General features: G+C 36.6%; 1 protein-coding gene across 1 annotated transcript; it reads left to right on the top strand.

The window, feature by feature from the left end:
* The first annotated feature begins 1931 nt into the window (after positions 1 to 1931).
* Positions 1932 to 5396, top strand: SSTR1 (somatostatin receptor 1). The gene has a single exon (XM_044074244.1). The coding sequence runs from the start codon at positions 2505 to 2507 to the stop codon at positions 3615 to 3617; it is 1113 nt and encodes a 370-aa protein (XP_043930179.1). The 5' UTR covers positions 1932 to 2504; the 3' UTR covers positions 3618 to 5396.
* The last annotated feature ends 9839 nt before the right edge of the window (positions 5397 to 15235 follow it).

The raw sequence follows: 15235 nt of genomic DNA, 5'->3' as shown, positions 1-15235 counted from the left end.
TACTCAGTTTCCTATAGATTGCTGAGGGGTGATCTACTCCTGGCTAACAAGGCATCCACAAGCCCCACACTTAAGAATCTCCTACATATTCATAAGGTAAAGAGTACAAGAAATACAAGGTCTAGGGACCTGAATTTTGTCTGTGACTTAACTAGAACCTGTTGGAGAGACTGATATGTGTCCCAGAGACTACCCCTCCAGTTTATTACCCAGTTTAACTGCAACCTAGACCAGTGCTTAGGGAATAGGAAAATTTACAGTGAGCCTGACATAAATGTACCTTATGGAGAGAGTTAGCTTATATTTATGCCTGGCCCTCAGTGTACTGTTTGTATACAGAACATCATTATTCTTTCAAGAAAATTTGGCTAGGATTAGAAAGGCACTCTCCTCTGGGTCATTAGCCTTATAACAACCTATGAATGTATAACTCTGAATCTATTTAAGGGGGTTACCAGCTGTCCAACCTTTGGGCAAGTTACTATCAGCTACACTCTAAATAAGTGCCACCTCGAAGTTGTATCAGGGTGTCAACCTGAAATTTTACTGGGTGCTTTGGCTGATATTCACAGAAGTATAGTAGCTGATCTGTTTCTGTAGTATCCGGTTTCAGTTGACAAGAAGATAACTGAAGCTGATGTGTTTTCAGGTTTGGGATATAGTATGTGATATGACAAAATCAACTAGTATCATAACTAACATATGCAGGCTGTTCCTGAGGAAGCAGTTTTATTATGATGGTCCACAGTTCATTAGTACAGCCCAGGCAAGACAATTTAGGGAAAATGGCTGTTGCAGTGGAAGCATATGACATGGTCAGTCTAACTTGCTGGGGTGCAGGTATTGAGAAGTTAGAAGTGTGTATGGGAATCATGTTGTTGGGTTTCAGACAATATGATAAACACTATTTATGTTCAGTTGAAGATAGGAATATTTCATCTCATAGTGTTGTATATTGAGGAGGTGACTTGCTTTTAAAAACATTATTAATTAATAATTCAGAATCAGATTATTAACCCTAAATATGTTATGGTTATATATAAATACCTATAACTGGCAGTTGAAACATTTGTAGCTAAAACAATGACTGCCTGCATGATTCACTAACATTTAAATCCAAAAGTAATTCAGTGTGGATATACATAACATTTTCTCTCAGTTCAAAAATTCAGAACGCTATCTGAAATAAACAAAATGGATCTATAATGAAATAAAAAGTCTCACAATATTTTGAATGAAACTTAAAAAATTGCATGAGGCATACATCTCAATTTCTTTGCTCAAAAATTTGGGTCAGAGGCAAAATTAAAGTGGTAAAAACAGACCAAAATCAGGAAGAATTTGTAAATATTACTCTAATTCATTTTAAAAATGAGTAGAATTGCAGCATTACATAAGAAGTATGAGCCATTAATATCTGGTATTATTAACTGACTGCAATATTCAGAGATTTACCAAAATGCACATATATATATATATATATATATATATATATACATACATACACGTGTGTGTGTGTGTGTGTGTGTGTGTGTGTGAGAGAGAGAGAGAGAGAGAGAAAAGGAGTAAAAGTATAACATATAATAGGGAATTAGGGATGTTCTGCAAAATTTAGGACAATTGAGAGGCACACCAGGAGACATTTGATGCTTAATGCTGAAAATCTTCTATTCTTTTACATACAAATATGTGTGTATTTATATAGTAGATATGAAAAATACTGTTTTACTTCGATATGATGAGGGTGATCATATAATTTTGATGGTCACAAATTCAGTGGATTTGGAAAAGTACTTCAACACACCTTGGTATACAGCAGAACAGACAAAGCAAAAACAATACGACCAATGTGGAGTCTGCTATTAATATTTTACTTAGTTTTGCAAAAATGATAAGTAAACCAGATAAAATCAGTAAGAAGCGTGAAAACGTGTTGCAGCTATCTCTAATCTAGGCGGCTGGTGTAACCTGCTCATGCATATACCTTCTACCTCATCCAAGTGCAATGTCATTAAACACTTGAGCGTCGAATTTAAGCAGGCATACATGCTGTATTAAAACGGTAACATCTTCTTTGTTTAGCTTTATTAAAGAAGAAATGCATAGCTTATGATATTTCGGAAAATATATTATACTCTCTCCCTGGCAAGCTTGTCGGTGAAGAATAGCCGTTCACGTTCCTGGATGTTTGAGTACACCCACCTCGTCATGTTGCGACTGGTGACGTCCTGCCTATTAATCACGTTGCAATCGCTGGATTGAAATGAATTCATCTGCCGCAATTTGGACAGGAGCTGTCCGTGGTACTGCAACTATTTCCCTTGAGATATATATAGCATTAAAGATGGGACGCAGTGAAAAAAGTCGCTAAATAGGGCTGGTCATAAAAGAGCGGATGACTGTAAACTATGGCTTATTGGAAATGTAAATATCTGAACGACCGTTTTATTTGATGAAACTTGGGTAAACTTTAGTCCATCTTTGGCGTGATCTGCATTCTCAGTATGCTACCCAATAACACATCCACATCCACGAACGTAAGGATTCTTACAGAAGAAATGGAGTCCACAAATTTCTCCCAGAATGGAACTATGAATGACTCTCAGGGTAGTGCAATACTAATCTCCTTCATCTATTCCATCGTGTGTTTGGTAGGACTTTGTGGAAACTCCATGGTCGTCTATGTCATCTTGAGATATGCCAAGATGAAGACAGCTACTAACATCTATATCTTGAACTTGGCAATTGCTGATGAGCTACTGATGTTAAGCGTTCCATTTCTAGTGACTTCCACTTTGCTAAGTCACTGGCCTTTTGGATCTTTGCTCTGTCGCTTAGTCCTTAGTGTAGACGCAATTAATATGTTTACAAGCATTTACTGCCTCACTGTTCTTAGCATTGATAGGTATATTGCTGTCGTACATCCAATTAAAGCTTCAAGATACAGAAGACCTACAGTTGCAAAAATCGTAAATTTGGGAGTCTGGCTGCTTTCTATTGTGATTATTTTACCTATCATCATCTTCTCCAACACTGCAGCTAATTCCGACGGTTCAGTTGCCTGCAACATGCAGATGCCAGAGCCCCCAAAACGGTGGCTGGAAGTTTTTGTTGTGTATACTTTTCTGATGGGATTTCTTTTTCCTGTTGTGGCAATCTGCATGTGTTATATTCTAATTATAGTCAAAATGAGAGTTGTAGCCCTTAAGGCAGGCTGGCAACAGAGGAAGAAATCAGAAAGAAAGATAACACTCATGGTCATGATGGTGGTAACTGTGTTTGTGATCTGCTGGATGCCCTTTTACATTGTACAGTTGGTAAATGTATTTGGGGGGAAGCATGATACGACTGTCAGCCAGCTTGCGGTTATACTAGGCTATGCAAATAGCTGTGCCAATCCTATCCTTTATGGCTTCCTTTCAGACAACTTTAAAAGATCTTTTCAGAGAATTTTGTGTTTGAGGTGGATGGACAATGCCACCGAAGAACCCATTGATTATTATGCTACTGCTCTAAAAAGCAGAGCTTATAGTGTAGAAGATTTTCAGCCAGACAATATGGAATCTGACAGTATTTATAGAAATGGCACTTGCACTTCACGGATCACTACTCTCTGAAAAGATGTACTTTTCGTTTTTTTTCTTCAGGAAACGAATGTGTCTTATTGAAAAAAAAACTAGTGCATTAATGCAAAAGTGAAAGAAAGGAACAAATCACATTCACACACACACACACACACACACACACACACATATATGTGTGTGTGTGTGTTTCCGAGTGGTTGTTGCTGACTTAGGTCCGTGTGTACGTGTGCGTGTTGACAGTTACATACCATGATACATAAGCCGGTCTGTCTGTGTTAAGGAACTTGACTTCATAACGGCTTCCTTGAATCTGTTATAAAAGTTGGCAAACGCTCGCAAATTGTATCCATCAGTACTCTGGGCGGTACTGTACACATGAAATATGTTATATATTTGTCTGTTCATTTACGTTATGAATTTAAACTATTTTGTACAGTTTGTCAGCAAATACAATGTGAAATATAACTTAATGTAAAGTTGTTTACCCATGTATGTTAAAAAAAAAACGCTTTGAGCATTTAAACAATCTTATGAGGTGATATGTCTTTAACTGCTGCTTCAAAAAAGTTATATATCAATTTACAGTGCATTAAGTAGTCGCCAACACAGCTAAGGTGCAGAAATAATGAAGTTGTTGCATGACCCTTTATTTCCTTTATTTTAATTTTTCAGATAGTGTTCAAGTGGCAAGGGCAAATACAGACTACATGAAACAATGGTCAGCACTCTGTGTTTTTAGTAACATTTTTGTAAATGCAACGCAATTATCTTTATATAACGTGCTGCAGTTAAACTAGAACAATTCAGGGCATGATTGTGTGTGTGTGTGTGTGTGTGTGTGTGTGTGTGTGTGTGTGTGTGCGCGTGCGCGTGCGCTCTCTCTCTCTCTCTCTCTCTCTCCTATTGCAGTTTAGACCGCAGACTGTTTCAATTTAAAATTAAAGGCCATACCAGAAACTTCACTCTTTGTACTTCTATACCTGTATTTTTAGTTGCGGAAATTAAAACAATGGCGAGCTAATTAAAATAAATATGGAACTTGGTAGACTTGTCAAGATAGTTTCCCAAACTGCATCATTAATACAATGCCAGCCTTCCAAAACACAATGTTCTGTCTACTTCAGCGTTTTGCTATTTTCATATACTTTTTAATGATATCTAAGTCGTCATAACACTCTTCATCACTTCTTGAGGTTTACACAGCTTATCCTTCCAAATACTGCATGAAAGTGCATCGATTTTAGTGCAAAATGAGACCGCATATACCAACTAAACTAACTATTGGATCCTGCTTGATGATTTAGTTCGCAATTGCGCAACTTGCTAAGACATTAAAAAATGCGCATACCTAGCTAGCACCCCTTAACTTGTTCTGAGAATTCCGACTAGCGTAAAACTGCTCTACGGAACTCTCACAACTTGAGCATTTATTTTAATAATAATGGTAAAGGGGTTAACTGTAGTAAAACCGTTACCAAGCTGTTTTCCCTCATTGTCCTTAGCTCTAAACCAGTCAGGGAGAAATCTCAACAGAATCAGGGAAAAGTCCAGAAATAATCAGGGACACTTTTATAATATTACCACTTTTAACTTGAGACATCGAAAAAGTAAGAGACTGTGAAGTAATATACATTTTCTGAAGTATAATAAGTCTACAACTCTAATTAATATCATTATTTAAATGCAATTCACTCCCTTTTCTCCAACAATCTCCAGTTTTAAGACACAGACCTAAAACTTGAATCAAAATCAGGGACAGTTGAGAGGTATGTTTGCAAGCCCCCTTCCATACCTCTCAACTGTATAGATTTTCGCAGAATGTCCAGATTTCTGCCTCATATTTTCGCCCGTTTTCATAAAATTGTTTTTTTTTTCTGTAAAATTAATAGCAACTCATTAAAGATTGTAGTTAGAAAACTATGACCGACATTTGAGTTTCAGATTTCACAGTCTTATACAATTCATACTATTGCAAAACTTATTTTATCAACTTTCTAAGCTTGTTAGAGCAATATATTTTTTTAAAAAGTCCCTATTTTTTAGCCTTTGTCCCGCTTTTATTTATGGCTTTGTCCACATTTCTTACTTTAAGAGGTTGAGAGGTATGCCCCCAACGTCGCGTGCGTGCGTGCGTGCGTGCGTGTGTGTGTGTGTGGGGGGGGGCGTTGTGCCACCATATCTTTCGGTCTATGTATACTGCCTCCGAGATCACACAAACTCAAGAAAGTGGAAGACGTCTTCCCAAGGTAATGGGTTAGGTATACTAAAACGGCTTCCGCAACAGTGATCAAAGTGTTCAGGGTAACTGCCTGTCTGCAAGTAACACATAAGTTTAAAAGCAAGCCACGTCTTGATATTTTATGCTCCTTACCCTACCGACACAAGGGCGATCAACATTCATCAGTCACTTTCAAGTGCTTGCACTATTACCCATTTCCTAGGAAAATGCGCTTCTCCAGGAGTGAGAGAGAGAGAGAAAGTAACGTGCTCAATAGAGTTTCCAGCATGATTTGCAAAACGTCTGAGTGCAAGAAATGTGGACAACGCCATAAAATAATGGGGGACAAATTGCCAAAAAATATGGTAATCTTTGCTCTTATTAGCTTAGAAATTTGGCAGAGTTGCATGTTTTGCATTAGCATGGCTTTTCCAAGGATATGAAGAAACTCAAATATCCATTATTTAATGACGTTAACTCTTGATCGCTTCCAAGAAAACAACAATTTTTACGAGAAACAGATTAAAATGTATGAAGCAAAAATCTGGACGTCCTGCGAAAATATAGTCAGATTAGAAACATGCCAGCTATCACGTTTACGTTAGTGCGTACCTACTTTTTTTTCAAAAATAATTACACACGACACTTGTACAGCTAATTTCTTTATGGGGTTTTTGAAGAGTGTCATTTTCCCAGCTCAGTGTTAACTGCCATCATCCATTCGCTGATAAGTATGCCACTTGCGAACGGTATCAAATTCACACTTGGATGAAGCGCTTCTGGGGGCTTCATTCTCTAAACTATTTTAGACTAGTAAGAAAAAAAGTGGACCTAGCACTCAGAGGTATTGAATCGCAGCCCTACCTCTCAATCTCTTAGCAGAGGAAATCTGAACAAAACCAAAAATAATGGGGGAACAAAGGCCCCAACATCGGGACAAAAGTTAAATATTGCTTGTATAAACGTAATACATTTGCTAAGGTTTTGTGCTATCTTGCAATTTCTGAAGGATCTGAAGTCTGAAACTTAAATATATGTCACTATTTAGCGAATTCAATCTTCAATGATTTGCCAGAAATGTATAAGTTTTATGAGGAACAGACTAAAAATATGGGGCCATACCTAATACGTCCCTGATTTTGGCTCAAATTTTAGCTCTGTCCCTCTTAATCCCTCCTAAATGACTGACGTTTGCAGGAAAGGTGATGAATTAAACTTAATAAATTGTGACAATAATTAAGGGTTGTAAACTTTAACTTGAAATGACGTAAATTAGTTCACTTTCTCTTATTCTGTCAATGCCTCAGGCTAATAGTACTAATATTTTAAAAGTGTTCCTGATTTTCTCTGGATTTGTCCCTGATTCTGTTGACATTTGTCCCTGATTAGTTGAAAGCTATGTATGGGGCAAAAATTTGGACATTTTGCGAAAAATCTGGGCAGTTGAAAGCTACAATCGCAGCTCTTGGCTCTCCAGTTTGATTCTTCGCTAGGGTGTCTTCTGAGTTGGCTATGTAAATTCCTCCCTGTGTTTTTGTGTGCTGTGAGTATTCCCATCCACATTCCAAATACATGACATAGTGACATTTGCCCAAACTGCTAGAGGTTGTGTCTGTCTAGACAGACTGCTTGTATGATGACTGAAGCAGACTGACATCTTTTCCAGAATTAGTTTATCTTCCTTTCTAACAATGAGTTCTAGGAAAGACTGCTGCGTCTCTTGTCCCACGACCCTGAACTGGATTTAGAAAGCAAAGGGGGAATAAACTAGCTTTGCTTCAGATTTCTTCACAATCATACCTCTTAACAAAATAGTGCAAGAAATCTGGACAAAGCCTAAAATAGTGGGTGAGGGGGAAAATCCCTCAAAACAGGAACAGGTTTTTAATATTGCTTTAATAAACTTAAAAAGTTTGTATAATAGCAGGATTTTTTGTTTGCATGCATTTTTCTGAAGGCTATGATGTCTAAAACACAATGTATCCCTTTATTTGGTGTCTTTAATCCTCAGTGATTAGCCAGAAGACAAAAGATTTTATAAGGAATGGACCAAAAATATGATGCAAAAATCTGAACATTCTGCAAAAGTCTGAACAGTTGAGGGGTATGGGGGCATAGGTTCGTTCAAGTACATAGGGCTTAGAAATAGCTCTGTATGTAGCTCTCAACCTTCTTTCTCCAAATTGTTGAACACTACCTTTCAAAATGTGGAACAAATGGTCAAAATGTGGAACATGTCTGACAGCTTGCTAACAACTTCTAACAGGAAGCTGATAGGATATTTAAATATATTACTTAATGCTTACAAGACATTCTTTTGATGAATGAATATGATTCAGTGATATTTGTCCTTGATATTAATGAAAATGTTATTCTGGATGAATGTCTGACAGACCTTTTTAAAGTGGAACATTGAGAAGAATGGGCTTTTTAAGAGTGAAATTGTGGAACATTCCTCATAATGGGGTACACTTGAGAGGTATGGCTCTCTACAGTAGACAATTTACATCTCATGCGTGACCACTGATATGTGTGTGCATGTGTATTAGTGTGAAGCTGTGAAATTTGCTGCTCAGAAAAACACAACCAATTTAAGTCTTCTCTCCATTGCATTGACATCTCATTTTAGTCTAATGGACTTAACTCCACTTTTTCTTACAAGGTGAATATATGATTTTCCTTTTTAACTGTAGGACCTTTCAACTGCCCCCGATTTTCAGGGAAGTCTCAGATTTTGACTTACCTTTTACATTTTTCTGGGATATCCCAGATTTTGACTCAAAATTTAGGCCTGTCTGTCTTAATCCTCTTAAAAATGGTGACTTTTAGGGAAAAAGTGGTGAATTGCACTGAATAATGATAGTAATTACAGACTTCTTTTAGCTCTGAAAATGTGTATGTATTCACATTCTCCCATTCTGTCAATGTCTCAATTTAATAATGCTAATATTTTAAAAGTGTCCCTGTTTATGTCTGGATTTATCCCTGTTCTGTTGAGATTTGTCCCTAACTGGTTGACAGATATGACTTTACTACATCTGAATGTTGAAAGCATGGCTGCACTAGATGGAAGTCTGATATGATTTTACGGCTTTTCATGTTGGTAAACTATAATTGGATAGATCAGCCAAAGCTTTCAAGCTGCTAGCAACAGTTTATAATATAATCAAAATCAATGTCTCATGATTTTCGTGTCATAGACTGCGGTGGTGGTGCTGTGGTAGCATTGTCGCCTCACAGTTAGACGTTGCCCGTTCGATTCTCAGTTAGAGCATCTTCTGTGTGGCGACATGCGTGAATGGGCGTTCCTTCGTTGAAGGTTGTGCGTTAGGCCCGGCAAGTCAGCACATAAAAATCTACTGCCAATCATTAGCGGACCAGAGTTCCTCTGTGGCGAACCCTAACCGGGAAAAGCCAAAAGAAAGAAGAAGGTGTTGCACAGAAATATTTAACTTAACAGTGCTTTCAGATTTCTTTGAAGTGCTTGGCAGAGTTTGTACACTCCATTTTTTATCTAAACTGCTTGTCCTGGTAGGGGTGACAGCTTATTGATACAACTTTTATTTTGTGTGCTTGAAATAATAGCATTTGATGTGAAAACAAGCAAATCTGATAAAAAGAAAGGAATGGAAGTGTTTAATGCATATTGGTATGTAAAGTAATATAACAGGTGCAAACAAACAAAATATGTACATTAGCAAGGCATAAACAAGACAAAGCAGAATATGTAGGTTAGTAAGAAAATACATGAGAAAGTCATGAACATTTAAATTAATATGATGTTCATGTTTCATTTAATACAGGAATAAAAGGTCAGCAGACAGAATGTTTGATTTATGTAAGAGTATATTAAAACAGTGCTGTGTGTGGTACTTTAGGATTTAGGATCTTTGATGTTCAAAACAATGGCACTTATTTTGTAGAGCAGAGCTTCCAGTATCGAAGCTGTTGTTTTTACTTTCTATTCATTTGCAGAACCTTTTTTGACTGTGCAGGCCATTTGTAAATAAGACACCTGAACTAAGGCAGTTTGAATAAACTAACAATAACAGATTTATCAAAAAAAAAAAAAACTTAGCCACCTGCTCTGAGTTGCTAGATCCTTTGAAATTAATTAAGCCAAGTGTTTTATGAATAGACTGGTTCTTCAGATTCTGAAATTTTGCCTCTTGTTTTTGGTAAGATATATATATAAAGATTGGTGGCCTTGACAAGAGATGAGAACAGTGAAAGATAGAAACTAAACAAAAAGAAAAATCCAGCAACTCACTGTATTTTGTATGTGTGTGTGTGTGTGTGTGTGTGTGTGTGTGTGTGTGTGTGTGTGTGTGTGTGCGTGTGTGTGATGGGGTGTTGTAAGGGTACATTATAGATATGTATTCATATGGGAGTCCCGTGGTCTGGTTAATATCTGTTTAGTTAGCACGAATTGGTTGACTTTACAGATGGTCAACAGGTGTGAGGAACTAGACAATTTCTGGGGTGGGACATATGTACTTTCAAGAACACTGTCCAGCACAAAAGTACACATCACAACACTTAAATATAGTGCAATTGATTTTATTTTTGGTCCATAGTCTCACAGATAAATGGGTTTCAGCACAAGGCCTTCATCAGTACTAATCGGTGTTGGATAGTGTTCTTGTCTTGCTACAATTTCTGAGCACTTTACATACCAGGGAACTGCACTTGTGAGCTTCTGTTTTTAAATATGTTCTTTTCCCCAATATTGTGTGATCTCAGACATGATAATTAGAGGGCGTGGTGTGTGTATACACAGACTTACACATATAAAATACACACATGCATGTGTGTGTGGTGGTTGGGGACTTCAAAGCAGGTTGTTGTTAACTAGGGCTGAATCAGCTTTGAAGATGGTTCTCATATTTTTTCAGAAATAGCTGGTTATACACTGAACTACACATGCTAAGTAGCCTTTTTCTTCAGAATACAGGTTATTTCAGTCATATGAGGTAGTTGAATAGTTTCCAGTGTAGTACCATGAAACCCAAGACCTACTAGCACAGAAGTAGCTGACCATGATTACACAAAACTATTTACTAGCATGCATCCATGATAGAAACTCATCTCACAAGTTTCATACAACGCCAACACATGTAAACTAAGTAAAGGTACCAACCCCTTGATACCCCATACTTTATTATTCTCGGTTTAAGGTCACACAAACTCTGAGAAATAATGATTATGTAATGTGTTAATCTTTGTCTGAGGCAGTGAGATCTTATTCAGTGTACATTACTATAAGTTGTTACTGTTTGAGGTGACACACATCACTACAGCATGTAACTGTCGCTATAACTCTCCATAGAAGGACGTTTTGAAGGCATGATTGAACAGGGCGAGTCACAAAACCATTGTTTCCTAATTGTTCTCAAACATGACACAAGACATAGCTCACTTGCATTCTTCACATATGTGCAGCCCACTGTGGTGTAGTTTTAATGTAAAACAAATATTTATCAACATGATTTGTTATGAGTAATCACAACTTGTTTAATTGATACATGAATATTCAATGCCAACACATCTAAACAAAATAAGAGCTTGCTGCTCAACAGAGCAACAGTCACAAGTTTGCAAAATTCAAAAAACATTTTTTTTTTTGCAGGGGTATCATGTTTGTATAAATATAAATACCCCCCCCACACACACACAAACACACACTGCACAAGAAAGACTCAGTCAGGTTAGAATCTTCACTGCGTAATACCTTAAACTGCCTGTAGTGGAGGCCTGTGGAATATATACAATGACCCTGCAGCTTGGCTCATTGTTTCTTGCATATATATGGTTTGCCTCCATAATGTCGACGGCCACAATGGTGAACCTGCTTCCACGAACTCCAAACTGCTCCTTTACAAAATCTTGAATGCTGATATTTTGAACCGCAAAATCTCACCCCCTTTTTGACCCATGTTAACACTTGTTTGTAAGTGTGGCACAGTCCAAAATGTCGACTTTCGATGGTTTGTTGGCTTTCTGAGGTTTCGGTGGTACAGGTTTCGCGGAAATGGTTTGGCGTTGTGATCTTCAACATTATGGAGGTAAACCACACACACACACACACACACATATATATATATATATATATATATATATATATATATATATACACACATACTAACTCCAAGATTGCAAAAACTCTGAAAAAAATATATATTATATACGTATATATATATATATATATATATATATATATATATATATATATATATACACACACACACACACACACACACACACACACACACACACACACACACACACACACACACACACACACACTTTGCGAAGACGGATATAGTAGTAGACTGCAGCACTGATTTTATTGAAGATCATTGTATGTAATTACCATTGTAAGATGACAGCAACCATCCAGTGATGCTATTTTAAGTGGGTATCAGCTATATATTTTTTAGAAGGAAATGCTAGATGGACGTAGTTCTTTGTACTATATTTTGTATATAAGGAATAAATAAATTATATTTGTAAAACTCTTAATGAGGCTGCTGCCTTTAGTTTAATGAAATAGGGTAATTAATATGTAAACTTAAGACAGGTGTTTAGTTGTATAACATAACCAGGTAAGCACTTTTTGCTGTCATATACAAATTTTGAAAAAAAAATGGTCCAGACCAGTGTGCAAAATGGAAATATATCACTAAATTAACTTGTATGCTTTGAAGAGGCATACTTTTGTAGTGCAGGCACAAAAATCCCTTCTGAGACAATAAAAAAAAAAAATAAAAAAAAAAGGTAGAAAAAAGTTCAGCAATGTGTTTAATTATTTACATGCAGAGAAGTTACTCAGACATGTTTACTTATTTAAATCATGGTTCCAGGTACTCAAAACTGATTCATTTAATAGGTAGTATTCAAGAGTTGTTTCATAAATATAGCATATTAATGCTTTATTTAATATATCAGTCCTAACACCTTAATTTTTGTCACATTTAGATCATTGGTTCCATTAACCTAACAATACAGCATTTGAATTATAATTAATCAAAGACTAAGCTCCACAGGCCTTAACTGAATGCACATTCCTGTGTGCTTATGATAAAGAAAGATACTACACTGTTAATATGCAAAGAAGAACTGAGAGACAACTGTATTGTCATAATAAGGTCCATTTAGGCCGGTGAATACAAAACATCCCTGTAGATCTGCAGCCAGGGAGATTGCATGTTTTATAGCAGCATAACATATCTAAAAATGAATGATTCCCTTACATTTTCATGTCATCTTGTCATACTTTGAAAGATAACTATGCAGTAATAGACTACATTCAAAACTTATATTGTATGTTGCTTTCCTTGTAGTTGTACATAAGGCTTCATTTTCTTTAAGATGCAATGTTTTGATGTAATGCATTTTGTTATAAAGTGATAATGTAGAATGGTTTATTATGAGATGCCTGTTTTATATGAATGTTCACCATTCACTCACATCTCTGAAGCCAATTGGTGAACAAATATGCACATTCACACTTAGGACCACATCCATACATTATTATACTCAGCAACACACACACACACACACACACACACACACACACACACACACACACACACACACACACACACACACACACAATGTTATGTGGGAACAAGGCCTCCAGCTCCTTCCGTATGTGGGGATTAAGTAACCACATCCACACCCTCTAAGTAATTATTTCTGAAACATTTCTATTGAAGAAAGGGAATGGGGAGTCCTGGAGTTAGATTGCTGTCCCATGCAGGGTCAAAATGCTTGGCTTCACCTACCCAGTTAGTTAAGAGAATGATCTTGAGAATTTCTCACTTTGAACAAAAGCTGTATTCAACCATAATTTTCTGAAAGTCGTATCACCACTAAAGCTCAGCAAACTTCTGAATTCAGATAGAGCAATGGTATACTTCATGCATTTGCAGGTCATTTTTAGAATTGTTATACCTAAAACATCAAATAAATGTTTGCTTACAGAGATAGTTTGAAACATGGAAAGAAAGAACTGAAGCAAAACTGTCCTGGTTTGTTGGATTGTAACTTCAAGTATGCACAAAATACATTCATTAACCTATTGCTTCTTTAAACCATACCTTGTGCAAGTTACAAACAAACAAGTACCACAATAAGACGTGTAATGAGATGGCTTACCTAGAGGCTAATGGAATATGGACAGGATAATGTAAAGTTGTATATGCTGTTCATTTACTCATTTAGTTTTTCTTAATAGTGGGATGTGCCTCAGTAAACTGCCTTGTTCTGTATAAATACAGCCATATAAATCCCCCTACAAAATAAACTGAATCACTGGAATTAAAGAATGGCAATCGACTTTGATATGTTATGTTTTGTTTTTTCTTAGGTTGGTTATTTCTTTACATTTTCTGCTGTTTCCCAGTCCTAAAATGGGTTCATTTTGGAATCTCGAAATACTGAAATATCGAATTTCAGTATCTCGAGACCTAAGTGTCGAATCTGCAGTTGTGTGCAACTGCAGAGTATCAAACCTGGAAATGTCGAACCTGCAGTAGTGATGTCGAGTTAGGTAAGTGTAATGTTTTTTAAGGGTTTTGGGGAGGGTTTGTGTGTATGTGAGTGTGTTTGTGCAAGGGGGGTATAGAATGTGTGGTGGTGGGTTTTCTGTCTTTCAGTTTTTAGTGTGACCTCGGAGTTAGTATATATAAATATATATATATATATGTATATATATATATATATATATATATATATATATATATATATATATATATATATATATGCGGGGGTGTGGGAGGCATAGCTCCCCACATGGGGGGTGAAGGGGGCTTGCCCCCCTTGCTTATAGGAAGGGTAGGTGTGTGTGTTTGTTTTGTTGTGTTCGTGTGTGTTGTTTTGGTTTATTATAGTGTTGGGAGGTAGGTGTATTTGTGTTTTTGTGGTGTAGTGTTTTTTTGACAGTCACAGTTTTGAATTTCACAGTTTTGGGGTTTCGAGTTTGTGAGTTTTTGGCTTTAGAGTCTCGAGGTACTGAAATTCGATATTTCAGTATTTCGGGATTATAAAGTGAATCTCCTAAAATATATGGCTTAGATCAGTTCAGAAGATTATATTTATTTAAAATTAATAAAACATTACAACTTGTAGATAGATTAATAATAGATATTTCAAGTCCATTAAGTCTCATGATCATTCTTGACCTTGTCAGTACTTTCTCTCGAGCAGAGTGCCATACTGGTCAATCCTGGAGTAAATTTGTGGATATCCACCCAGTCATCTAGTCTGTGTTTAAAGAATAGTAAGCCAGATTGCTTAAAATGTATGGGATGTTTATTCCAGAGGCTTGAGAAACACTGTGTTATAAACCCATCCCTCCTCTATGTTTTATGTATATATTGGTGAAGATGTACGGCACTGGTTCTAGTACTGATGGAGATACTAGACCTGC

Source organism: Protopterus annectens, chromosome 6.part0, assembly GCF_019279795.1.
Source record: "Protopterus annectens isolate FY-2018-M chromosome 6.part0, PAN1.0, whole genome shotgun sequence".
Lineage (NCBI taxonomy): Eukaryota > Metazoa > Chordata > Ceratodontiformes > Protopteridae > Protopterus > Protopterus annectens.
The sequence above is the reverse complement of the archived record's forward strand: the minus strand, read 5'-3'. Positions and strand labels throughout refer to the sequence as shown.

Bases quoted from the DNA above. Each gene is read 5' to 3' on its own strand.
- SSTR1 (XM_044074244.1), top strand. From the start codon at position 2,505: ATGCTACCCAATAACACATCCACATCCACGAACGTAAGGATTCTTACA.